At 56.2% G+C, this 27,466-nt stretch overlaps 1 protein-coding gene across 4 annotated transcripts in view; it reads right to left on the bottom strand.

The window, feature by feature from the left end:
- AGAP3 (ArfGAP with GTPase domain, ankyrin repeat and PH domain 3) overlaps positions 1 to 27,466 on the bottom strand; it is a 108,689-nt gene that overhangs the window by 24,577 nt on the left and 56,646 nt on the right. For 3 of the 4 annotated variants that reach the window (XM_021538996.2, XM_031503774.2, XM_077790106.1), the window contains exons 8-11: positions 27,169 to 27,324; positions 23,155 to 23,247; positions 15,431 to 15,535; positions 10,579 to 10,747 (exon numbers count right to left, since the gene is read on the bottom strand). In XM_021538996.2, coding sequence (XP_021394671.2) covers positions 10,579 to 10,747; positions 15,431 to 15,535; positions 23,155 to 23,247; positions 27,169 to 27,324 — 523 coding nt within the window. Of the gene's footprint in view, positions 1 to 10,578; positions 10,748 to 15,430; positions 15,536 to 23,154; positions 23,248 to 24,514; positions 24,636 to 27,168; positions 27,325 to 27,466 lie in introns of those variants that run through there. The other variant, XM_021538997.2, reaches the window with a different exon arrangement.

The following is a 27,466-nucleotide window of genomic DNA, read 5'->3' as shown; positions in this document are numbered from 1 at the left end:
GCCAGCCGAGGCACCCACGCTGCCAGCCGAGGCACCCATGCTGCCAGCCGAGGCACCCCACGCTGCCAGCCGAGGCACCCATGCTGCCAGCCGAGGCACCCACGCTGCCAGCCGAGGCACCCATGCTGCCAGCCGAGGCACCCCACGCTGCCAGCCGAGACACCCACGCTGCCAGCCAAGGCACCCACGCTGCCAGCCGAGGCACCCATGCCCACCACGGAGCAGCTCCGTGGCCAGGGGAGGCGAGCTCTGAGAGGAAGAGGCAGATTTGTGGAAGAGCAACAGTGGAGGCAGGGAGTGGCCAGAGGAGCCCCCGAACTGCCCAAGCTTTGCTGCACAGCACAAAATCACATCACAGCTCTGCCCCTCTGTCACTCCTGCCTGAACAGTGATGGATCTGACAAAAAATCTGATCCTGACTTGAATATTGCTGATGCCAGAGAGATCACAGTGATGCTGGGTAAGTGCTTCCAGTGGTTAATTGCCTTCACTGCTGAAATCTGGGCCTTATTTCTGGCCTGAGTTGTGCTCCTTCTGCTGCTGTCACTGGATCCTGGTACATTTTATCTGATAAAGAGCTCTCTCACCAAATGTCTGCTCCTATACAGGTATTTACAGGTGTTGAAATTATCTCTTAACCTTTTCTCCAGTAAGTTAAATATATTAAGCTCATCAAAGCTTCCTACAAGGTGATTCTGAGAGCAGTTCCTGGTTTTTACAGCCTTTTCCTGTCCATCATTTTTAGTCTCATCCTGTGGACACATAAATACATTAACCTGAGCTCTGAGCCCAAAACTGACTGTTACCATCCACACATGAAAAAGACCTTGACCACATCTTCTACAATTCCTGCATTAAATTCAGCCTTGCTGATTCCAACATGTCCACATCTCCTACCTGCTGTTTAATTTGCTGCCTAATTACAGCAGGAATATGAAGAATTCATCATTCTGTGCTGAGATACATCATCTTGCCTCTTCCCAAACACCAAAACAAGTGTTCACTGCACTTTGCTTTTTTCCCTTATTAACCATTCTATTATTCCCTTACAGTAATGAAAGAATGATGGGATTAGGATTCATTAGTTCCTAATACACTTGAGAAAAAACCTTTCACTCTCTGTAACTCTACTGGTTCCTGTTCTGCATCCCCTTGTGCAGCCATGGCAGTGCAGACTGCTGTGCCAGCCAAGGCAGAAGGTCAGCTGGAAAATGAGCTCCTGGTACTGGATCCATCATTTTTATTTGTATGTTATGTGGAAACTCCATCGAACACGTAACAGTTGAGGGTTAGAGGCGTGGTGAGATCCACGAGCAGTGCCTAGTCTCATGACCCTCAGGCTGAACAACTGTCACAGGGTGACACTGCCACCTAAGCAGAGGCCCACCCAACCCTGGGCAAAGATGAGTCTTTGGCATGGAATGGTGAAGGACATCACGCTGCACATCCACACCAGGTTGCGGAGACCGAGACAGCACCAGGGAGGACACAGGAGCTGCCCTGTGCTCTGCACCTGGAGCAGGAACTCACACATAGGAGCTGAGTTTTTGCCAAGTAAAGCAGCTGTGAGAGTGATGAAAGAGACGTTTTCCTCTGGGAGAAGGGAACAGAAGTGAAGGGACAGACTTGTGCAGATATCCCCAAAATGGGAAGCTCTCCATGGGGCGGGCAGTGTTAGTGTCCCCATCAGCTGGGACACCCCTGTCCCCACAGGGAAAGAGATGGGGGGCTCTCCCCAGCAGTAGTGCTGTGCTGGTACTCACTTCATCTGTGACTTTGTTCCTAAATTCCTCATCACCACCATTTGTCAAGTGTTGTTGAACTTCCTCCCTAGATCTGGTGGGCACGGAGCGTGGTCCCGGGCAGCGCAAGGCCGCCAGGCTCCCCGTGAGCTCAGAGCAAATGGTGACACAGCCCTTTGTGTGGCTGCAGCCACAGTGAGTCTGGAAAGGCAAGGAGCTGGAACACTTCCCAAAAAGCCAGGAGGGTCACTTCGAAGGTTGCTCACAATTAATCACTCCTGGTGGATGCTGGGCCGGGAGTGCTGGCACGGGAACGGCAGCAGGAGCCGCCGCCACCGCAGCTGGCTGTGCCGGGCCACAGCAGTGCCACAGCCTCCAACGGGCTGCAGCTTCCCCTCCTGCTCAGCACTACCCATTACTTTATCATGTTGCTGCTCATTTTATCACCTTTCAGACACACACAGATACAGCTGCACAAACTACAGCCACACCATGCAGACAGCTCCCTCCGCCCGCTCCTGCCCCTTCTCACTGTCGGGACAGAGAACAAACAGTTCACATCTCCTCTCCACCAAGACTGACATATTTTTAAGCAGTACAACCTTCCTTTTAACTTTCTGGTATCCGGTAAAATATTCTTTAAAAACTCCTAATTATGCTTCACTTTTGTTTTCCTATTTAAATTCCTTCTCCCAAAAGATCTGGCACATAATTGCTTCCAGCTTGGTGAAATTGGCTCAGACACATTTTTGTGTGCATGTGTCTGTGCATGTGTTTAATTCCTGATCTGAGTGTTACTCTGCCTGAACACCAACACAATACAGCCAAGTTACCTTTATGCAAGGCACTACTGAATTTAGTTTGGCGATTGGCTGAAGTGGGGTAACACTGATGTTCTTCTTGGGAGCTGCTCTGCTGTTTGGAACCAGCACTCAGAAAGTCCACAGAAGCTTTAGTGCAACTTCATAAGGTCCCTCAGTGACTTTTTCACATTAATATAATTTACTCGCCAACACGTTACGAAGAATTATCTCAGAGAACCACGGTGCTGGGAATGAGCAGCAGAAGCAGATGAAGGAGGCAGGGTCTGTGTTCCAGATCACTCTCCTGGTCTGTTACTGTGAAGAGTCCCTACGGTCCCTGCAGGAACCTGGAACAAGTTGCAGGAAATTTGCAAGTAACAGAGTCTAAAACACAACCCAGAACAGATCCCTGAGATCCCTGTGGTGGTGGTGGGAGATGAACAGGCAGCACCGACATGGATCCCTGTCTGTGTGTAGATGGAGCAGGAACCTGGCTCAGAGACAGAACTGCAGGAGGGAAGGGAGCAGAGCTAGAACTTTCTGGGCTTCTCAGGAGTGTGGAGCTGGACCAGCACTGCAGTGGTTGACGAAGAACAGCCCCTGCCCCCAGCTCCCAAGTGCACCTGGGAAAGGGCCATGTGGGGATGCTGGAATTGCTGTGTTTTCCTGCATAACTCCTGTTTCTAAAGCCATTCACTCATCCAAGGCTTTATCCACCCCTGCCTGCTTTGTCCACAGAGGCTGCTTGGTGCACAGCAGCACAACCTCCTGGGGTGCATAAACTGCAGGGGATGGAGCAAGCCCTGCTCTGCTTGGAGAGCAGGATGGCTTTTCCCCCTGCATGCTAGTGATGAGCTTTTCCCTGTTCCTCTGGAACAGCTCCCTGTCCAGCAGCACAGTGCAGACCCCAGGCACAGGCACTGTGTGCTGATGGCAGGGGCAGGTCCAGACAGACTCACCACTGGAGCCCCTGCCCACGGTCAGGAATGAGCTGGGGCTGTGTGACAGCAAAGAGCAGGACTTTGTGCTCTGTAACAGGCCAGTCCCTGGCCCCTCTCCCTCCTGCAGCCCAAGCTTGGGTCGTAGGGATGGGAAAGCTTGGTTTGCTGGAGAAGGCTCCCAGTCCACCTTGGAGAACACCGGCCACCCCTCCAGGCCAGCCCTCCCTGACAGCACCAGGCAAGTTATTTACACTGAGATTTTCACAGGTGGCCACCAATTATGCCCTTGTAGCTTTTCCAGGTGCCCCATGCAAAGAACCTGAGCCAGATGTTCCAGAATTCAGGATGCTGAGAGCTACAGGCACAGCCCCCAGGCCTGGCTACCTGCCCATGCCCACCTGGGTGCCTGTGCCCCCCTGGCTGCCCCAGACACCTTGGCCATCCCTGGGCAGGACTCTGATCACCATGGCACTCTGCTGCCTTGAGCTTCTCCCTCCTCCTCCTCTCCTCCTTCCCTTCTCCAAGGCCTTTTCCCTGCTCAGCCCTGCACTGCACGGCTCCTTAGTGATCTGGTAAGGAATATCAGCTCCCAGTAATTATCTCTAATTAGGGTTAGTGATTATACTGTTGAGTCGGAGAAAATCAGTCTCTGCTTTTCCACTGGGGAGGGCAGGTAGAGCTGGGGTGTGGAGGGGGAAGCACCAGCAGCTCCCTTAGTGCTCCCATCCCCTCCATGAACCTCTCCCTGCCTGCACAGCTCTGGAGCTGCCTGTTCCAAGAGCAGGAGCCGTTTTGACCCAGCAGAATCCTGGCCCTCCAGCCTTCTGTCCAGCACTAGAACCAGGCACCAAGGATCGCTGGTCCTGTCCTGCCTCGTGTCATCCCACCTGGCTGCAGCCACACTCCTCCTCTTCCCATGGAGTCCTGACAATTTCTAGCTTCCACTCAACGTTTCCTTGTGCAAAAGTTCCACTAGTTTCCTTGTGCAAAACTTTAAACCAACAGCTCAAGCCTCACATTTGGATTCATCCTCCACCTTCAGACATGCAGATAAACAGTCGTAAGAGGTTACTGTATGACTGTAATGGTGAATGTATAATATTTATAATATACATATGAATTTGCAGTATTTTATACATGATTCATGATGCAAAATATTAATTACAGATAAATTTTAGTAAATCTCTCATCTCAGCTTCATCTTTAGACTACAAACAACCCTTTAACATATTATTGGGAAGGGCAGAAGTCCCACACAGAGGAACAGACAAGCCCTCACCCTCCTCCTTTCAGCTCAGTATCCCCATGTCTGGGTTACAGGATCCCAGCCTGGTTTGGGTCGTAAGTGACCTCAAAGATCATCCACTTCCAGCCCCTGCCCTGGCCCTTGGCTGAACACAGTGACTAACATTGGACTTTTACAGTCAGACTCTACAGAAAGCCAAGGGAGCTAGCCGAAATCACAGCGGGAGGGAGGGAGGGAGGGAGGGAGGGAAGGAGGGAGGGAGGGAAGAAGGGAGGGAGGGAAGAAGGGAGGGAGGGTCCCCACAGCTGGCACGGAACCAGCTGTGCATGGGCGCTGCCCCCAGCCCGGGCCCAGGCAGTCCCTCAGGCTGAGGGGGAGGCACGGGGGCCCTGCTCTGGCTTTCACTGCTGCCCGGCTGCCAGGGAGCACACCAAAGAGCACAGCAGACAGGATCCCACCTCCGAGCAGAACACCGACCCACAGGGAGCCGCTCGCTGTGCACAGACACAGCAGCCGTGGCACTACGGGCCAGGCCCAGGGACACCGGAATCCATCCAGCTTTCCAAGTGTGGAGCACGGGTGTAACGTGGGATGTTCCTGGACACTCGCCAGGGCAGGGGGACCTGAGCTGCTGGTGAGGGGAGAAGCACAAACAACTTTGTTTCAGGAGTCAGACCTGAACTTTCCCTCCCGAGTGTCCATTTCCATTCTTTTGTAGGAGATTAATGACCCTGCTCTGACCTGAAGATCTGTTGTGTAGCTACAACCAGGAGAAAGGCAAGAGATGATCCACCAGCCTCCTGTCTGCCATGACCTGCACCACCCTGCTCTCACTGCTCTTCTTCCCTCAATGTCATTGTCCCCCACGGCGAGCAGCGGTGTGCCAGGGAAACAGGTTTTCCCTTTTCTTTGTTAATTCTTCCCTCATTACATTTGAAATTCCACAATCAGTGTGCACTGTAATTGTCGAATTTGATGCTAATGATTAATGAATTAAACATGGATCCATCAATTAGTCCTCGGAGAATAATTCTGCATAAAGCAGCGGATAATGTAATTACAGTAACAAAGATAATGAGATGTTAACATCGACGGAGCCCGACGTGACATGATCACAGCAGGCTCAGCAACCCCGGCCTGGGGGAGCCAATCCCTCACTCTGCAGAGGAAGAGCATCGGGGGGCACGGGCCTGGCGGGGGGCCCTGCCAGCACGGCGCTCCCCGGCACCGGCACCGTGCTCTGTGCCGCCTGCCTTGTGCAAATGCTCCCGGCCGCCCGCTCCCGCGGCCACGACAGAGCTGGCAGCGGCAGCATCAGCCCAGAGAGGATCCCGAGCTGCCTGGAGACCCAGCACCATCCCCGCCATCCCGACGTTTGCCGTGGCACGGCTCCCGGCCAGCACCGTGCCCGGCACGGAGGCCCAGGACGGGCACGCTGCCGCACTCTGCACCGCCGGCGCCCGGGCTGGGCTCTGCAGCACGCTGAGCTCAGCAGGGACAGCTGCACCCTCGTCACCTCAGAGCAACCAGGAGCGCCGGCCAAGCCCTGCATCCCAAGCAGTGCCTCCCACCACCGCACACTCTGGAAAACGCTCTCCCAGGAAGAGATGCAGGAGTGATGCTGCAGAAGCAGGAGGAAGAAGAGGACTCACACTGGCACTGGCCCCAACACATGTGTCAGACTGTGCAGATTGTTCCTCGGGCTGAAGGGAACTGGCCAGCAGCAGTCCCCACCCAAAACCCTCCAGAGCTCAAGCTCACAACTCGGTGCTGAGTCAAACCGGCCCATCCTGCTCAGCCTCACCCGCACTGAGGACATGGCTGCCGTCAGCTCTCCAGCACCACTCAGCAGCACATCCCATGGGAGACTCACTGTCCTCAGCAAGCTGGAGAATGCCCTGTGACCTCCCCAGAGTGCAGCACAACTTTCCCCTTTAGCCTGCTCTCTTCACTAATGCTCTGGCTCCCCCACGTTTGTTTCCTTCAGTGCGTTTCTGTCTGCTGCTGGAAACACCTCCAATCACTGCCTGCAACCACAGCCATCTCTGCACTGCTGCAGCCTCTTCCTGCACTTCTTTTCACTTCCCGCTCCAAGGCAGGCTTCCCAGTGCTCAGCTCTCGGCAGCCTCTGCCATCACCGAGCTGCAGAGCCAGCTGCTGTGCTCCCTGCACGGCTGTGCTCCGTGCCACGTACAAACTGCCACAGGTATCACTGACCACAGCTCCAGCACCTCCCTGGCCGGCTCCCCTTTGCCAGCACTTGGAGCAGGTCCCTACAAACCTCTGTGAAGCAAGAACACAGGGCTCATCTGGGCTGAGGCCAGGCTCTTGTGCTGACTGACAGTCTCCTGTGCCACCGTCTTTCCTTCCTCGCTGAAGTCCCTTTTCATCCCACCTGCATGTTGATACGAGCTGCCCTCGTTCCTCGAGCCAGAAACACGCGATGCAGCACAGCACGAGGCCAGGTGAACCTGAGGAACAGCAAGGACGCACCTGGGGGGCCCTGAGGGAGAGGGCAGGAGAAGACACATTCCAGCGGGAAGAGGAGCAGCAGGGATTTGAAGGAGACACCTGACCCAGCAGTGCCACACCTCTAGTGAATACCTGCCTTCAGGCCACAGCACCTGTGAGCTCTGGCAGGGGATCTGCTCATCCTCTTCCTGCCCTCTCCAGCCCAACCACTGTAGTACCACCCCCTGCCATTGGCAAGGACACCTTCCACTGGACCAGGTTTCTCCAAGATCTGTCCAAACTGGCCCTGGACACTTCCAGCAATGGGGCAGCCACAGCTTCTGACCAACCAGTGCCAGGATCTCACCACCCTCACATGGAAGAACTTCCTAATATCCAATCTAAACCTCCCCTCCTTCAGTATAACATCATCCCCCCCTTGTCCCGTCACTCCAGGCCCTTGTCCAAGCTCCCTCTCCAGCTTCAGGCACTGGAAAGGCTCTAAGGTCTTCCCTGGAGCCTTCTCTTCTCCAGGTTAACACCTCCAGCTCTCTCAGCCTAGCTCTAGGAGTGGGCTCCAGCTCTTGGAACGTCTCCATGGCCCCTTCTGGACAACAAGAATTAATCCAACCCAAAATAAAACCAAGCTTAACTACAGTAAAATTGCCTTCTTGAATCGTTTAAATACTGGGGCACAGAGCCCCCACTGGTTTCCTCACAAACACAATTTCCATCCTCATTCCTACTGTACTTAGCTTGAAGTTGTCTATACCCGCTTTGGAGTTATTCCGATCCTCACCAGAGCACTGCACTCATGTATTTCATCCACATACAGGGCAAGGTGAGATTTCATTTTTTCTTCTTCTCCCCTCTGTCCTTGGTCTTTCCTCAGCCCAGGTAAGGACTGTGCAGTGGACATCAGCCAGCACACTACTTACCTTTGCAGAGTTCAGGTCACAGAGAACCACAGACACTTGCTCTGAACTCTAACCACTGGCCACCTGGTTTTGCCCAGAGACTCCTGGGGCAAGACACAAATCCCTAATGTCTCCAAAGTTTGTGTCCTCTGAAGATTAACTTGTGACTGACAAAGAACTGCAAACTTTGAAGTGTTTCTTCTCCAGTTCCCAAAATATATGTCAGATGAGGGATGCTGAGTGGATCCAGTAACAGTCTCATCCACAATCTCAAAGGTGGCAAAACTGTGAGGTCACTGCTAATTTGAAGCCAGGCAGATTCTCCATCAACCGTAAATCCATCCCTGGGCATTGCACAGGGATAAGAGCACATCACCTCAGAGAGTCTGTGTCCCACCAGTGCACTTGGTGACTGCATCCACTGCTATTGTGCTTGGAATCATTAGAGAGAGATTTAAAAATTCCTCAGAAAAGCCTTTACTGATTGTGTACCAGAGAAAAGCATTTCTGACACTGCGGCCACAGCCTGAGCCAAGACAGGACATACACCTGTGTGCAAATCTGCTGTCCTGGTGCTGAGCCCTGTGTGCAGAGCCACTCTGGGCAGCCCACAGCACTGCTCTGCTTGAGGGCCCAGGGCAGACAGCCAGCAGGGGATCCCAGAGCCACAGACCCTACATGGCAGCGACCATCGTACCACAGCGTCCCACCCCTGCACACACACCCAGCAACACCCCCAAGCTGGACTGGAGCACATCTCATGAACACAAAACTGGTCTCATTCTAAAGGCTCAGGCAGTGCTAAGTCCAACCGCTCTCCAGATAAATATTCCAACCTTCATTTCCCCCCTGCTAGGAAACTGCATCTCCTCTCCTGCGCAGACTGCTGCAGCCCCAGCCCCCAGGCACTGTGCCTGCCCCAGCTCCGTGGCAGCACTGCAGGCACCCTCACACCGCGCTCGCTCCTCGGCACTGCTTTTCCAGCAGCAGCCATCAGTAACCCAGGTACATCCCCACCCGCTCCTGCGAGCCCAGCAGGCCTCAGGGGACTGCTGCAGGTGGGATACAGCGCGAGGTGAGCAGCTGGCTTGACACCAGCACAAGCTCCTCTGTGGTTTGAATCCTTCCCCCAGCGCTGACACCTCTGCTAAGTCAGCTCACACAAGGCACCTCTGACATGCAGGCAGAGAAGTGTCCCTGTCCAGAACCAGGAACTGTCTCCCTGCTGGGGAATGCTGAGTGTGGCTGGTGCTGGTGCTGAAAGAGCATCCGTGTACAGGGGAGAGCCAAGCAAGGAACAGGCAGAGCTGCACAGCCCTGGTCAGAACTGAGTTTATCCACTTCTCACTTGCCAAGAAGTTTGGGTTTGGGAGGGCTCATGATGTCCTCTTTGGCACCATGTGAGCAGTGATGTTACTGTGCTCCATTCCCTGTCTGTTTGTGTGTGTGTGATGCCAAGGACTCCATCAGCTCCTGACACTCACCCCAGCTGCATCCCACCTCCCCTCAGCCCCAGGACACTCTGAACCACTGTGCTGATAGCATCCGACCAAGGAGCAGAGCTGGGGCACACAGCAGGAATGAACAAGATGAGGGTGTGTTGCCCTAGCTCATCATCAGTGCCAGTACTGGATTTGGAAGGATTTCTGTGATCAGCAGCACCATCAGCACTCCCTCAGCATCCCAAACAGAGCCCTTTCCATAACCTGTACACCAGACTGCGCCAACAGCTAGCTGGGAAGAAGGCAGGTGGGAACTGCCCACCCTGCCCAAGGACACCAGCCCCAAGGACGCAGTAAAGGCTCTGGGAAATGTGAGCAGGATGGCCCCAGGTTCAACAGTTCCCCCTGGCAGGGTGAGAACCTCCCATGGCAGCAGCAGCAAGGAGGAGCATGGCAGGAACTCCGTGAGAAGAGGAGTGTGACAGGAACTCTGTGAGAGGCCAGAGGGGTAGCCAGCCTCCCAGTCTCACCTCACCACACTCTGGGGCAGCTCTTCAGTGTGCACACAGAGTGATGATCCCAAACCAGATCTTCACCATTTCTCCAGGGAAAGGTAAGGAGGAAAGAGGGTCACAAAACCAGAAAGAAACAGAACACAACTCGTAAGCAAACAAAAGCCTTGGGATTTCCTTTGGTTTAGGGAGCAGCAGCTTCCATCATGTGTAGCAGCTCACCAGTCTCAACACTCTCCTCAGGGTGAGGAAATTCCTCAGGGGTTCACACTGCCAGTTAAACCCTTTGATGTTCTTCTGTCCTGGACACCAACCAGCACAAAATCCTAAGAGATTACCTCTTACCTATAAAATCCTAAAAGGATTACCCAGGGAGCTTACCTGAGACCTGCACAGAAATGCTAACGCCCACAAAAGGGACTCCCTTCAGAAGGGGTTCTGTTACCAGCTCAGCAAAGCCAAGGGCTGCTGAGGCATCGTGGAGGGACGGCTGCTGGCTCTGCACCACCCACAGCAGCTCCTACCTGTGCCTCCTGCCAGCTGCGAGCTGCTCCGCTCCTTGGCCAGCCCGTTGGCCTTGGGGCTGGCGCCGGGCGCTGCCGCCGCCGTGGCCCTGGGGAGCCGCTTGCCCGGGACCTTCACCGTGGTTCTCAGCAGATCGATCTCCTTCCCGTGGACGTTCTGCATGTAGTCCTGGAGCAGAGGCAGAAGGGTGGAGGATCAGCCCTGCCCCAGCCAAACACGCTCAGCTCCCCCATCCTCAGCATCAGCAGCAAGCCCTGTTGGATGCCAGGACAAGCCCATTTGGGAAAGCACGGCTGGAGATCAGAGACCAGATGGAGCCAAAGGCACACAGGTGGCCAGCACTTCCTCCTCCCTGTCATCCCTTGTTTAATCTCAGCATTCAACTGCAACAGCATATAATGTGATATGATTATAATAAATGTTAGAATAGAATAGAATAGAATAGAATATAGCATAAGCAATGGGATACCTAAAAATTCCCCCTCAGGTCACAAGCGAGATAAGAGAAACTCAAAACAGCAGAACTCAGGTAACTCCCTTGCTCATTCACCTGCAGAGCTTCCGGTTATTCAAAACTTGGTGCTTCCACCATTTCTTCTGGTAGACAATTCATTATAAACCAAAAGCCCATGTGCAGACTGTAACTATCACTCTGCCCTGTCTTCCAAGATCTTTCAGCTTTCAGTCAGAATGAGGGTGCAGATTCCCAGTCTCTCCTGAGCATTGTGTCCCTTCCTGTGCCTCCCACCCCTCCCTGCCCTGTGGGCACTGTGGTTCTGCCCCAGCCCTCTCTGAGGCAGCCAGCTCCTCCTTGGGCTTGTGCCCTCAGAAGGGGAAGACTCAACCAATGTTACAGGGGGGAACTGTTGGTCAGATCCTGAGGGAGCAGGGACCAGCACTGCAGCTCAAGGCTCTGGGAGGAACAGGGAGCTTGGGGACACCATTCCTGCATTCCTCTGATGCCATCAGGAGAGGAGCCACAACTGTCCAGGGAGAGCTTGTGGCTGCTGCAGTGTGCTTGGGTTTACTCCAGTTCACAATGAGGTCACCAAAAAGATTAACTCAGAGACGGTGCCCATCTGCTTCCACATCCAAGAAGATAAAGACATGAACAAGCTCCGTTTAAGAGCAACAGTCCTCCCGTCCTGGACCCAAAAGCAGGTGACAGGGGCTGCACAAGCAGCTACCTGTGCTCTCAGGTAGCTATGTGCAAGGGTCACAGTCTCCCCACAGCACCTTCACAGCTTGGTGTGAACTCCTCTGTTCCCACTGACCCCATGCAGGCATGCAGCCCCCACAGCACACCCCGGGTACGGGGCAGCATAGCCCCCATGCTCCCAGGGCCAGGCAGCCTGGCCTCAAACCTTGGCACTCCCCATCCAGCACCCTGGGTGGCTCTGGCACCGCCAGCCCAAGCAAACAGCACAGCGAGCTGCTCCCAGCTGGGTGCAGACCTGGTGACAGCCCTGGGCAGGACCCTCAGAGGGGCTGGAGGATTTTCCCTCACTCAGCACAACTGCCGCGGTCGCCGGCTGCCTGCCGGAGCGAGCGGTCACTGCCGCTCGGCTTTTATTACCTACCATAAAACAGCAATTTCTTCCCAAGCCTCCTCGCTAATTACCCAGCCAGTTCTCTCATTTCATTTTATTACTGGAATTAACAACGAGTTCAAAGCGTGGAAAGCTATTAAGATGTGTGATTAAGCCACATTCAATTAGTTTCTACAAACAATTTAATTGATGTTGCAGATAGAATTAACAGAAGGTGATTGTGTGAATGGCTCCACTGGCTGCAAAATGGGAGCTGCTTCCCTGGCTCTGTGCAGCGCGGCCGGCGAGCCTGGGCTCAGCCACGCACCTTCCCAGCAGCAGAATTCTCTCCAAGGCTTTGGGGAAGTGATGGGAAACTGCACCAGGCTCTTCAGACAACTTGTTCTTCTCCTTTCACTGAACACATTTACAGAAAGGTAGAAATAGAGGTGCTAAAGGAAAGCCCTGCTGAACCCAGGGATCAGGCCCCAGCACTCCTGCCTCCATTTCCAGGCATCCTGCTTGTCCTGAAGCCACCGACTGCTCTGGTGCAGGGGCAGGGGTGGCATCTCAGGGCAGGAACCCAACACTGCCCCACAGTTCCCAAGGATGAGTCCAGGCTGCTGGTCAAGGCAGATTTGCTTCCATCAGGAAAACAATTCCAGGACCAGAGGCAGCTCACCAGCACGTGTTTTGCCAACCTGTGACTGAAAACCTGGAGTTTACACCTGACTACTGTTGAGGAAACTTTCAAGTTGGGCTGGAGGTACCACAATCCAGATCCAGAAATAGGCTGAGTGATGAACTCCTAAAACCAGATGAAGAGCTCCACCAGGAAGCTTTGGTTGGTAAAATCAGCACTGCCAGAGCCAGGTCCTGACCTCCATCCAATGGGGCATAGACACACCTGGCCAGATGGGCACTGGCAGAGAAATTAATTAGGGCTGCTGATCCTGAATGAGGTCCTGACACCCACCCCAATAGGGACAGGGAGAGAATGTAACAGAGATGGAAAAGAAGACAAGCCAGGAACTGCCCTGACTCATGCCAAGGAACAGCCACTGAGAACACAAAAAAGGGCACAAAAATGCTCTGGGGCATTGAACATTCTGATGGACAGGGAAGACTCTATTCCTGCAAGGCTTAGTCTGCTCTCAGGGACCCCTTTGCTGCATCCAGAATGCCGCCATCCCCCAGACCCATGGCAGCACAGGCAGGGAAGAAGTTGAGACTTCCCATGCCATGGTAAGAACTGGATGCTGCACATCCCCTTGGCTGACACTCTGTGGTTTGTTCTAGCCCCTATCTTCCCCCAGCCCGTGCCAGCCAGGCTGGGATCTGCTGCCACACTGAAGTGATTGAAGAGCATGTGCCCATCCTCAGGAGCACAGGTTTGCTCCATCCCCAATGTGCTCTGCTTGTAACATCCTGTGAAAGGACATGGGAGCTTTGCCTCAGGCCACAGGGAATAAATCCATCACAGCACCTCCTGATTCACTCTGGAAGATGGGGAGGAGCAGATACAATGGGACATCCTTCTCTGGACTACCTCTTCCTCCTGCTTGTCCCTCCATCTACCCCTTCCAAGCAGGTTGTACAGCAGGTACCAGAGGGAAAGGGAGGCAGAGAGGCTTTCAGAACCCACCACCACACTGCCAAAACTGCAGTGGAACACAAAACTGGAGTGGGACACGATGGTGGGTGCCAGAGTCCTTTCCCCAGCTCCTGGGCAGGCCATGCCACAGGGCAGCACGCAGAACCAGCCTTGTGGCAGCCTTGGGCAGCTCCATGCTCTGTGCCCATGTGTAATCCACCCTCGCTGTAGGTAAACACACCCAGCAATACAACTCCTATCTCAGGTGCAAGGTCCAGAGTTCCTCATGGAAGCTGGGCAGGAGAGGCCCAGCTGGCATCACCCTCAGCAACGGCCTGTGGATCACCAGTGGCACCAGCTGGAAGCAAAACAGATTTTCTCCCAGGGCAACGCAGTAATGAAACAAAACACTGAAGTGCAGGAAGGAAAGTAAGTGGCATCAATCTCGATCACCCCCTGAGGAAGGAATGGTGAAAAAAGGAGAGAAACCTGGTGTGTGGCAGCAGCAGCATCTGAGAGTAGCTAAACAACAGCCCAGAAATTGCTCTCCCTCCACAGCTGATGGTAATAGCATGGTAATTTCCATGGTGGAAATGTGATAAGCCCATACACACAGGTGCACAGGTGAGCACACACGCAGAGATAGCAGCAGTATTCGCTCCCTCTTGGTTGGGTGATCTGAAGTTAGTGATCTGGGGTTACAAAGTTAGGGAACTGCAGACCGCAGCCCAGTAAGGGCACTAGGGACTCTAAGGAAAAGCTCTAACAAATTAGAGAAAGGAAATGCAACAGTTGGGTCTCCAGTTCAGCGACAGGAGGCTCCAGGGGCTCTGGAGCTGGGTCACTGAGCATGGCAAACCCTGGTGCAGGGTTAGCAATGAGGAGAAAGACTCTGAGGCTCGGGACGCTCCAGTACCACACATCTGAGGAGATGAGGGAAAGTCTGAGGGCCTGGAAGCATTCACAAGAGCTGCAGCACCTTGTTCTTCTCCTTGCAGCCCCCTAAACCGCCGTGTGCCCCCAGCCACCGCCCATCTGTCTGTCCTGTGGCAGCAGGTCCTGGGCAGAGGTGCTGGGCCTGTGTCACAGGTGTGTCTGCCCGTGGCTGCTGCCGCAGCAGCAAACTGTGCTCAAGAGGGAACGGGGAAGAAGCCATTAGCCCCACAGTGGGGAGGCGACAGAGATGGATGGGGCGGCAGCTGCGTGCCCGAGCCGAGCAGGATCAGCCTGCACCGACGGCAGCGCAGCTCGGCAGGCGCTGCACAGGCACCTCGTCTCCATTACCCAATACCTAGCAGCCAGGAAAATTATTCCACACCCAAATGGCACCATCAGCTATGTAGCTGCAAGGAGTTCTCTGCCTGCTCCTCATCCAGCTGCAGGGTAGGCCCTGCTTTAATGGACTGAGCAGGCAAACAGGAGAGAAGTGCAGCTTCCCAGTGTAATCCTGCACAGAGCATGTTCCCACCAGCCTAGCACTGAACAAATGGCCTGCAGGAGAGTCTCCTCCAGACCTGGTAAAAGCCAGGTCTGCTGAAAATGCTGCCTGGGAGGTGGCCAACACCGAACTCCTGCACAGGGCAGAGCCCCGAACTTCCATCTGCTAGCAAACTCTTCCCCAGCCCCTCTGTGCCATGATGGCTGCTGCAAGAGCACCTGCAGCAGCAGCCACAGCAGGAAGGACACTGCTCTGTCCCACCCTGCTCCCCTGCTCGGCCCAGTACTCACGTGCAGGCTGGGGTGGTAGGTGAGGACCCCATTGTCACACAGTGTCACATACTTCTTCTTCCACTCCTTATTGAGGGACTTGCCACTGCGTTTGAGGAGAATGCCCTAAAAGAGAAGAGTCACAAGTCTCAGATGGTGTTTGATCCAGGCAACTCATGCTCCACTCCAGCACTGCCCCTTGGAGACTGGTCTTTGAGAAGAAATGACAAGCAGACTCAAGAAAACATCTTCCAGGTCGACCTTCCCACATTTCCCTGGGCTGCACTCTTTCCTTACCAACCCCTCAGTCCCCACAGACAGCCTCCTCCCTTTCAGGGATAAGGGTCTCCACATGTCAATGCCAATGTTCAGGTCCTCTGAGGGACCCATCACATCCTCTGGTGTCCCAAACCACTCCCTCAGATAAACTCTTCCCATGCTGAAGGGCACTGCCCACACAGGGCAGGAGCCAGCCTCACTATCATAGACACAGATTGCTCCCAGAGCTTCTCCCAGGACCCAAAGTACAGAGGGACAGCCAAGGCAGGGAAAACTGGGGCCAGGCAGGGGCCAACTGAGAAACAACACTCCAAATACAGGTCTCCCAAGGGATGCATATTTTCTGCACATTGCCTGCTTGTGATTCTGAGAGCTGTCAAACAGAGTAGAGAGGGACACATCCCAGGAGAGAGTGCAGGTCCTGGGCAGTTGAGAGTTAGGGTCATCCCCTTTTCTCATCAGGATTTAACCTGAGACCTACCCTGCTGGCACAACACACTCCCCGGGCCAGGAAAAGATTGCACTCAGATAATCCAGACCTAACTCAGAGCACCATCCTCATCCTCTCCCCATTCCTTTTTGCCTCCCCAAGAAATCTACCTCCAGCAGCAATTTATCATGTACCAGGTGTGGACAGTGGTGGAGAGGGAGAAGGAAGCTGGATGAAGACAGCAGGTGCAAGGGCTCTGGAGCAGGGAGAGCACATCAAACTGTGTCGGCAGGAAAGGAAGCACAGCACTGAGGGACAAACGTAGGAATGAGTAACAAAGTCTGGGAAAAAGCTGGCTCTACCAACTGTCAGGTCTGGCCCATCTGAAAGTGCTGTCTGGACACCCAGACTGCCTGTTCCTAACTTGGCAAAAATCTGGGCCCTGGGCCAGCCTCTCCTCAGAAACCTGGGCAGAAAGTCTCAGCCCCGCCAGCCTTGGCATATTTGGGGGCCCCGTCCCAGCGCCTGGAGACTGAGCTGCTGAGCCTGCACGGTGCAAAGGCCCAGCACAAAGTGCTGGGGGACAGCAGTGCCAGACGTGACCGCGAAATCAGCAATAAATGCTGCACAACAGGCAGGAGTCCCCGTGAACACTCCAGCTTGGTGCTCGGGCAGCAAACAGTGGGAAAAGGAACTGCCCTCCTCAAATGCAGCGATGGGACAGCAAAAGAGAGTGGCCAGGGCAAAGCTGTGCGTGAGCAGGATCAGACCCCTTGTCAGGATCTGATACCCTGCCCTCCAGAGCTCAAAGGATGTGAGCTGAAGAACTCAGTAGAGTCAGAAGGTGCTGATGAGAATGTGGCATGGAATGTGGCAGCTCCTGCTCTGCCAAGGTCTGCCAGGGGGCAACAGCCCCTGGAATCACAGCTGGAGGCTCACACCAAGCAAATCTATGGAAACGCTATGGCAAAGAGTGAAGGGGAAAGGGTGAGGAAGGGGAAGGGAGGGGAGGGGAGGGGAGGGGAGGGGAGGGGAGGGGAGGGGAGGGGAGGGGAGGGGAGGGGAGGGGAGGGGAGGGGAGGGGAGGGGAGGGGAGGGGAGGGGAGGGGAGGGGAGGGGAGGGGAGGAGAGGAGAGGAGAGGAGAGGAGAGGAGAGGAGAGGAGAGGAGAGGAGAGGAGAGGAGAGGAGAGGAGAGGAGAGGAGAGGAGAGGAGAGGAGAGGAGAGGAGAGGAGAGGAGAGGAGAGGAGAGGAGAGGAGAGGAGAGGAGAGGAGAGGAGAGGAGAGGAGAGGAGAGGAGAGGAGAGGAGAGGAGAGGAGAGGAGAGGAGAGGAGAGGAGAGGAGAGGAGAGGAGAGGAGAGGAGAGGAGAGGAGAGGAGAGGAGAGGAGAGGAGAGGAGAGGAGAGGAGAGGAGAGGAGAGGAGAGGAGAGGAGAGGAGAGGAGAGGAGAGGAGAGGAGAGGAGAGGAGAGGAGAGGAGAGGAGAGAGAGGAGAGGAGAGGAGACAATGCCAGCTGGTGCAAACAGGACATTAGAGAAGCTTGGTTCTCCCTTGGGTAAAACACGCTATCTGATGGCAGGAGTGACTGTGCTGACAAGTGTTTTTAGCTTTCTGTTAGGTCTTTAACTGAGCAACAACCCTCTTCAACACCGGTTGTACAAAACCCACAGAGCTAGTATTGAATGCAATGAGAATTAGTCAAGTACAAGGTTCCAAAACATATCCATATCTAAGAACAAGCGTGGTTATAAATGGCAAACCTGTGTCCAACAGGACTTACAAAGGTCCAGCCAAACTTCATCTGATTCAGAGTAATTCTTCAACGTCTTGCTCAAATGAAAACCAGAAAACCTAAAGGTACGGTCGCAACTGCATGGTGTAAATCAGTGCAGTGACTGGTCCTCAACGCCAGCTGCCTCCTATCACTGGGCAAACTGAGCTGCTGAGCACAGCAGGCACAATCCTGCTCAGGGGCCAGGTGGCAGGACTCTGCAGTGGTCTGTCAGGGCTGGTCCTGCACAGGGACCGGCTGGGAGCTGCCCTCTAGTGAGCTCTTGGGCTGGATGTGCCATCACCGAGCAGCTCCCAAGCTCCCAGGGCTCCGTGGGAAAGGTCTGGCAGTGCCTGTTGGGTCAGGCAGGGCAGAGATGTTAACTCCCATCTGTGATACTGTCACAGCAAAGCAGAGCTGGAGGAGTGCTGGGAGGTCACCTCGCCCCTCCCTCCCTGGACGCTGCGTCACTCTAAGCTCTTCACAAAACCTGCAGTGATGGACACGGCTCCTCCCCAGCAGAGATGGGATCCTGATGTCCCTGCACCTCCCAGATGAGGTGGCAGCCATGCTGTGCCATGCCATGCCATACCATGGGCAGGACAGCTGCCTGGGTCCTGTGCCACACACAGCCAGCAGCACCCACGTTCCCTCAGCACTGGTTCTGGACCCAACCAAAATTGTCCTCTCTAACACCACAGCTGGGCCACACATTTCCCACAGTGTATGAAAACGATTGTTCCTCCTCCCACGCAAAGCCAGTTTAACATCCACCAGATCACCCAGGTAAAGGGTGAATTCTCTGTAATTCAGAACATTTGTTTGGTGCCTTTCAAACAAATCTGCTCCAGACCAGGCTGAAGTTACAGATCTAACTCAAAGCTATTGCCCTCCCCCCCACCTCCCCTCCCCTCTCCTCTCCTCGATGTGACTTCAACCTGATGCACCCACTTCAGCACTTCCAGCCTGCCCCAAACACACGCTGCCTGCAGACAACAGTTCGGCTGCACTTAGGTCAGCCTCAAACCTGCAACTTGGCAAACTGAAGCACAACCAAACTCAGAGCTGGAAAGGACGACCCGACACTACAGCCCCTTTTTGCAAGCCAGAAGGAACAGAACTCCAAAAGGGGGAACAACCCAGGCTGTGTGCCCTGCTGCTGTGCACAGCCCACGAGCCTCCAGCCGGGCTCCCGCAGCCCTGCGCGCACACGCGGGTGCTCCTCAGCCTCCCTGCGCACCTCGCGGGAGGGCGTGCAGGCAGCAGCTCTCACCCAAGTTTCTCCCCGTTCACACGCAAGGGGAGGAGAGCCCGAGCCTCTTCCTCTCCGCTCTCTCGGCTCTCCCGGCATCCCCGGCCGTGCCCGGCTGTGCCGGCGCACGGTAAAAGCAGCAGCAGCAATATGCGGCCTAATGGAGCAGGGAGCGGAGATGGCCCCCAGAGGACTCGTTTACTCCACAAATCTCCCTTCCACTCACTTTTTGCTAAGAATTTTAACACCAAACTTAATTGTGAAGTCGCGTATTGATTGGAAAATGCAAATGGCAATTTAAATGTAATCTAAGCTCCCAGCATGATCCCAGCTCCCAAGGAGGAAGAGTCACCCGCCCTGGGCCCTGCTGGAGTGCACGGCCCGAGCAGAGCCAGGACAGGGGCCAGGGCACCCTCGGGCTGCCAGCACGCCCCATGCAGCCTTCCCAGAAAGATCTGGTAGGTGTGCAATTAGGATCTCATTCCTGGTAACAAACAGCTGAGGAAGCTTCGTCTCCCAGCCTAATTAACCCACTTCTCGGAGACAAGTGTCCAGCTATGAGGGAACTCTTCCAGCCTTGCAGGACCATCACCAAAAGGACGCTGCAGCACACGGACCCTGAGTCCCTGGCACAGAGCAGCCCTGGCAGAGGCACCAGCTGCCTGGAGGGTGCGTAGGTGCTGCTCCAGCTGTAGGGGGGCCCCAACACCCACAGTCTCACCTGTCCTCTTGGGGAACTCCATCTTTTCCAGATGTGCACAAGGGAGATACGTCAGGTCACCCAGAGGTGCTGGGCTGGAGAAGGCTGTGACAAGTGACAACCAAGCACTCTGTAGTAGCAACACACATCCCTCCCAGCCAAGGCTCCCCAGTGTTTCTCTTTCTGCAGCACCCAGCCCAGCCTCCTGCTCCCTGGCTCCATGCAAACCCAGACTCCACATGCTGAGGAAGGCTGTCAGTGCTTCCCAAGGCTTGTTCTGTCCTCAGAGAGACCAGGAAGGGCACGGACCACAGTGATTGCAGCCACGGGTGCCATGGGTGAGCCTGCTGCCCCACAGCCCTTGCTGCCTTCAGCCATGCTGGCAATGTAAGTACAGACCAGCCTCCTTCTCCCACACAGAGGAACCCAACTGCTCCCAAGGTGACCTGCCAGCAGCCCAGCGCTGAACGTGCCAGCCCAGCAGTGCCCATGCCAAGGGAAGCCCAACAGCCCAATGCTGGCCACAAACCCAGGCAGGAGATTCTGCTCATTTGCCACTCACAGCCCCAAACCTGCCAGCTTCTCTGCTCTTACAGCTGGGCAGGACCAACGAGTGGTCTAAGAGGAAAATAACTAAAGGCCCCCCTCTCCCACTGCCTCTCAGAGACAGTGAGCAATGAGACCTCCACCATCTCTCAAAAGGGGCAGACCCATACCTGAGACCAGAGCAGCCAGCCCTGTCCCGAATCCTTGTGATACAGAGCTACACCTCCTGAGAGTCTTTGCTCCTCTCCCTGTTGGTGGTACTGAGCCGTCACTCCTTGTGGTGTAGGGCCACAGCAATAATGGGCCAAACTGTAGGGCTAACCTCACCATGGACCCCCTGACAAGCCTTTCTGCACAAGCCACATGTTGGTATCTGCTGGAACAAGTTAGTGTCCATCTGTCAAACACCATTTCCCCCACGTATATTCCTGTAAAAACACTGCCAGGATCTCTGTGAAACCACCTCTCGCAACTCTGGCCAGAAAAGGTGCCAGTCCTGAACCCAGCATGGACCTGGATCTCCTGTGGGAACTCTTTGCTCCAGGCTCTCCTTGTGAGCTGCTGCTGCCATGAACTGGTTCCTGTGCTTAGTCCTGAACCAGGCAGCAGTTTGGCATCTCCTCCTCCTTGCAAAGCCCAGAGAGGATGTGCAGAGGTTGTGTTTGCAGAGCTGGGCCTTTGTTGGTCCCAGTTCTCCCCATTTCACACAGGAACACCATGGAATTACTTAATCCCACTAAACCAACACAGCCTTTGGCAGACCAGGCAAGGCCAGGCCCTGTCAGAAGCACAGACACAGGAGCAGGTAAAGAATCATCCTGCCCTGCCTAGTGGAGGGAGATCCTGGAAAAAGGAGCCCAAAGGTCCAGGCACAACAGGCTGTCAGGTCCCTCTCAGGACCAGCCCTTGGCAGGCAGCAGCAGATCTGGGGAACCAAGTCAGGTCTCACTGAGGGCTCCAGCTGCTCTACTCTCAGCCTCCCCTAGCTCACCACAGAACAGCCACCCACCGCTTCCCCTGCTGCCCAGGCTGGGCTGACCCCAAACCAGAGCATATGAGCACTGCCACTGCAAACCAGCGACCCACCACAATCAACAACCCACCTCACACCAGTGACCCCCACACCAACAATGACCCACCAGGAACAACAATCCACTGCACACCAACAACGACCCACCAAAGACAACGACCCAACAACAACCCACCACTAACAACAACCAACCAAAAAAACCAATCCACTGCACACAACAACCCACCACTAACAACAACCCAACTCACACCAACGACCCCCACACCAACAACAACCTACCAAAAAAAGCAAACCAACAACGACCCACCAAAAACAATGATCCACCAAAACGAACAACCCACCAAAAACAATAGCCCACTGCACACCAACAAGGACCCACCACAAACAACAACCCAACAATGACCCACCAAAAACAACAACCCACCAAAAACAACGACCCACTGCGCACAACAACCCAACAATGACCCACCCAAACAGTGACCCACTGCACACCAACAGTCCTGTGCTGCAGAGAGCAGGGCATGGCCCAGCACGCAGCTGGGCTGCCTCTTCCTGCTGGGGCTGTGTCAAACTTGGGCACCTCAGGAGCAGAGCCCCGCTGTGTGAGATCCCACAGCTTCCACCCTGGCATTGTTTCTCCTGTCATTGCTCCCTCTGGCTCCAGAGCCAACCCTCCCAAGGCTGCCTTCCCAACACCACCCTCCTTTCAGCACAGCTCCTCGCCCGGGGCACCAACAGCCCTGCACAAACCTGCCCCAGCACTACTCCATGGGCAGGGAAGGGCAGGAGGCTTTGGCAGCTCCAGCAGTGAGCAGGGTCTCTCTCTCCTGACCCACCACTCCACTCCTCAGCTAGTCTGGCTTCCTGAGTCCTTCCCCATGGAATCTCAGCATGGAATCGTACCAGGCACCCAGAACCTGGTGGGGATGTAGATCTACTCTCCTGCCTCATGTCCCAGCACTCCTGCAATGCAGGGACACAAGTGCAACTTGTGTCCCTGTGCAACTCAGCCCTGGCAGCGCTGGGGGGCCCATGGGGCACAGAGGGGCCAGCAGGGGGTAAATGAATCTACAACGGGGGCACAACACGCAAGGCAGGAGCACAAACTCCCACATCAGTCTTTCCTGTAATGCAAGGAAGTCCTGATGGAAACACCATCCAGCCAATCCACATCACTTGGCTCACTTGGACGTCACCCATCACTGCTTGCCAGTGATGGACGCAGGGGCAGACAACACTCCGGGTTGGATCCTGGCAGTTCAAGCTTCCCTGGAAGCCAAGAGGCAGGAGCAGAATGCCCTGCTGCTGGAGGAAGCAGTGCCTCCCTTAGACTCCCAGCGGCTCACAGTGTGGGCACGGTACTCACAGCCCTTTGCAGTAGCCCATGAAGAGGGGAATCCCCTTCCTACCCTGCCAGGAGTAGGAGTAGGAGTGGAAAGGAACAGGAGAGAAAAGGAGCAGAAAGGAGCAGAGAGAGGCTGCGGCAGAGGTTGCAGCGGGCGTGGGGCATGGATGCCATCTGCTGGAACCGCTCTGCAGCCGCCACCGCAACCCCAGCAGCGCCTGCCACAGCCCCCAGCAGCCCCCCACCACCCAGGGCACGGGCGCCCTGCAGCACCCCAGACCACGCTCGCTGCATGGCCCGGCGGGTGTGCAGCCCCCGGGGCAGAGGGGCACCCAGCAGCCCCCACGCCCTGGACCCTGCTCTCGCAGCGGGGCGAAGGGGGAGCATCGAACCTGCTTCATGGGAATGGCCCGCCCGCTGCCAATACTGTCCGCTTTACACTCCGGCACCTTCTTGTCGCGCTCCGGGTCCGCGCCCTTCCGAGACTGGAAGAGAAGAGACAGCGGCGCGTTAGAGCTGGGCGCAGAGAGCGAAACGCACGGCCCCGTCCCGGCACACTCCAGGCCAGACCACGCTGCTCTCCCCCGGGCCAGCTCTCCCAGCACCCGGCCCCTCTAGGGACACTCGGGACACTCCAGCCCAGCCCCCAGCAAGCTCTCCTCTCCCCCCACTGCAAGCAGAGCTGTCCTCCTCCTGGCAGAGCGGGGCTGCATGGGCCCCCCCTCCCGTGGGGCACACAGGACATGGCGACAGACAGAAATGGCATGGGATGCAGGTGGAGCATGGATGGAAGCAGGAGAGGGTCAGGCAGTGAAGGAACTCACACCTCTACTAATCCAACAGATTTATTCTGGTAACACACTTGCACCATACAAAGTAGCACAGGTCACCGGGCAGATACCAGCCCCTTACAAAAGAGCATGGACAATAAATATCTACCACACGTCTAGAGCGGCGAGAGCGGGACCCACCAGCGCCCGAGGGCCGCGGGGAGAGCAAACTCTGATAAATACAATATGAAATTTACAGTCTGTTGAGCAGAACTCATTCAAAGTGCTTAGGACAGAGGGAAATATCAAGTCATACATGGCATGGAGCACAACCAATACATTCAGAATCACAACAATGGCAGGAGGCAGCGGCAGCGTCTCTCTGGAGCGTCCTACACACCCCCTCAGTCCGGGAGGGCCCCGTGTGCTTTGGATCAGAAAGGGATACGAGCCCCGCGCGCCTGGGACACCGATTCACCAGATTTTGGGCCCAGAACCAAACAAAGAGATCGAAAGAGAAGAAAACTAAAGAGACACAGATGGCTGCTCGGCTGCGAGGAGAAGAGGAGAAGGAGCAGGAGTCCATGCAGGCTGCAGAGGTGCAGGAGGGAAGAAGGAGCGGAGCGCTAGCGGCAGGCGCTGCAGCGGCTCCCGCAGGCAGCAGCAAAGCGTCTTTTGGCCCATCCAGCTCCATGCGCGGCTGTCGCCCGGTCCCGGTGCGTCTGCAGGTCTTCCCATCCCAGGAGGGTCGTCCGCCTGGCATCCCCGAGAAAGGGCAGTGCCTAGACAGCATCCAGCAGGCCCAGAAATGTCCCAGCTTAAAGTGCAGGCGCAGGCCGTCTCAGCGCTTCCTAGACTTTACATTGGGGGGATTTAAAAGGCTCCTGCGTGTCTCCGAGGGGGGGACCCATGCTGGCTGGAGGGCGGGCGAGCCTCTAATCTTAGATCAATCCCAGTGCCCATCCCTTATCCGGCCCTGGAGAGGCAATGAAAAGTGAGAGAATTTGTACAGAGGTGCCGTGTGTAACCACCTGGATCTTCTAATTTGGAAGGAGTTGGAAAGGCCTTTTTGTTGATGAAAAGTTGGAAACAGTGGCACATATCTGCAAATATCGAAAGAATAAAGAGTTTGGCAAGTTATACTCAGAACACGGACACGAGTCTGTCAGTGATGGGTGCCAGCAGACAGCACGGACAGGCCACGGAGTGGGCGCCGGCGGCAGCAGCAGTCGGGGCTGGGGCTGGGGGCAGGAGTGGGTGGGCACCTCGAGGTGCTGGTGGGCGCAGTTTGTCTCCACCTGGAGCTCTGGGGCACGCAGACCCCACAAAGGGGAATGCGATCCAATGGGGAGTGGGAGGGGAGCAGGAGAGGAGCCAGAGCAGGAGAGAGGAGAAGGAGAGTAGAAGTGAGGAGGAGACGAAGAGTAGAAGAGGAGAGGAGGAGGAGGAGGAGGAGGAGGAGGAGGAGGAGGAGGAGGAGGAGGAGGAGCAGGAGGAGGAGGAGGAGGAGGAGGAGGAAGAAGAGAAGGAGGAGAACGGGGAGGAGTGGGGGGGAAGGAGAAGGAGGAGAGGAGAGGAGGAGGAGAGGAGAGGAGGAGGAGGAGGAGGAGGAGGAGGAGGAGGAGAGGAGAGGAGAGGAGAGGAGAAAAGGAGCAAAGGAGTCAGGCACAGCTCAGGACTGGGGCTGCAGCAGCTCCCAGAGCTGGGCCGGGCACTGCACCTCGGGAAGGCCTGTGACCACCTGGGGACCCCATAAGGTCAGAGGCTGCTGGCTACACCTGCGCTGCCTGCCTGGGAAAAGCTAGTGGCAGAAAACAGCCTGCCCTCTCCTTCCCTTCCCGCCCTTCCTGGTCCTGTCCCACTGTGGGAGGTGTCGGGAGCTGCTGCTGCTGCCACGACCAGATGGGTGAAGACGTCAACGTGAGCCATGGATGTGCACCAGCACACGAGCAAGCAGGTGAGGTGAGCCCCAGCCCCAGCCCCGTGGCGAGCGAGCACAGGTGAGCCCGTGGCGGAGAGCAAGCGTGAGCCCAGGATGAGCAGCGCCTGAGAGCCCCACACGCATGATGGCGTCCACAGCGAACAAGCGCAAGCCCCGCAGCAAGCCGCCCTCCTCCTCCCCAAGCGTGTGCCCGCCCCAGCGAGCGAGCACGGGGCTCCGGAGAGCGTGAACGCGAGCCGGCGGCGAGTCCAGAGGCATCGGCGCGCAGCGAGCAGCACGGGGCTGGCACGGCACGGCATGGGCACGACACGGCACGGCGGCAAGCACAGCGAGAGAACGGCGGGGCCGGGCAGGCACCCGCCAGCGCTGCGTGCACGGGGAGCGCGGGCTCGGGCACAGACAGCTACCGGGCATTCCAGCAGGCGTGAGCACAGCGCGGGGAAGGCAGCGAGGGAACAACCATGCGCTGGGAGCGGGGACTGCTGCGGGCGGCCGTGTGCTGGCAGAGGGATGGGGAGCACAGCCCACCCTCCAACAGCACGCAGACAGCGTGAGCGTGGGCCTGGGCAGGCACAGAGAGCTGGGGGGCACGAGCTGCAGCCGGGGGAATGCACAGAGCATTTGGGAGGTCAGCGCAGAAGCTGCCAGGATGTCAGAAGCCAAGGGAGGTGGGCACACTCCAGCACGAGGAGTGGGGAATCTGGGATGCCAATGGTGCAGTGAGAGGAATGGGGCACAGGACACTGAATTTGTGTGGTCTGGGCTCAGACCAACAGCGGCTGGTCACAAGGGGCAACAGGTACAAGGGCTTTGTTGTGGCTGGTTCCACAAACAGCAGACACAGTGTGCTGAGCAATGGTGGCTGGAAAGCACATTGAGATGGGGAGAGGATCAAGGCCGGAGCCTGCACATGTACACAGGGAACAGAGGCTACACCTGCACTAGACATGGGACTGGGACACGTGTGCTCACAGCGAGGGGACACTCATGGCTGTGCTCAGAGCAAGGGTGAGTGTGAGGGCAGAACTGTGCACGCTGCATGGACGGCATGTGTGTGGTGCGAGAGCGTGCAGAGAGGCAGGCTGCAAGGCAACCAGCACAGCTGAGGGCTGCAAATGTACCCTGCTCTACCTGGGGCCCACAGCTTCGCTGCCTCCCCTCTGTCTTCCCTCCCTCCACACCCACAGCAGCTCCCACGTGTGCTGCTCAAGTCACACAGGGTTCAGGAACGGGAGTGAGTGGAGCCCCATGCCAGGTACTGAGCTCTGCACAGCACCACTGGCACAGCATCACTAGCACCAAACAGGAGGCCCGCCGAGCAGGGGCTCCGTGCCACCAAGGAGGCCAGCGGCCCCAAGAGAGGATGAGCAGCGTCACTGGTGCTGTGCACGCACAGCTGCACTCCCTGTAATGAGCAGGAGCTCACACACACCACACACCCACACGAGTGCACCCTGCACACTCCCATGTGTGTGAGGAATCTCCTGCTCCCAGATGCTCCCCATGCACGCCCGCTCTGCCTGCAGCACCGCGGTCCCTGCACACGCAGGTCCCTCCCGCACACGCACTGCTGCCAGCACAGCAGGGTTACTGTGCAGGAGAGCCCAAGGGCTCAGGCTGCCCTGACCCACTCCCCTGCCCTCTCCCCTGCTGAAAACCCACCCCAGAGCTCCTGGGCTCCCTGTGCCTCTTACCGTGAAGATGTTGGAGCGCCGCTTGGACTGCTTGCGGATGGGGGTGGGGGTGTTGGAGGCAGCGATGGTCTCGATCCGCAGCTCCCGCTGGCTGATGCTCGGGGTGGAGGGCACAGAGGAGGAGTAGTCACTGAAGGCTCCTCCACCGTTGGTGGCCTGGAGGAGGAGAGCGATGGTCAGAGAGGTCGGAGACAGGCCACCTGGAGGCACGACCGCAGGAACACCACCTGCCCCACGTGGCCTCATGCCAGGGCACGGCGTGCTGCGCAGGACTGGGGCTGACTGACATCCTAAAAAC

The sequence above is a fragment of the Lonchura striata genome, chromosome 1 (genome assembly GCF_046129695.1).
Source record: "Lonchura striata isolate bLonStr1 chromosome 1, bLonStr1.mat, whole genome shotgun sequence".
Taxonomy (NCBI): Eukaryota; Metazoa; Chordata; class Aves; order Passeriformes; family Estrildidae; genus Lonchura; species Lonchura striata.
The sequence above is the reverse complement of the archived record's forward strand: the minus strand, read 5'-3'. Positions and strand labels throughout refer to the sequence as shown.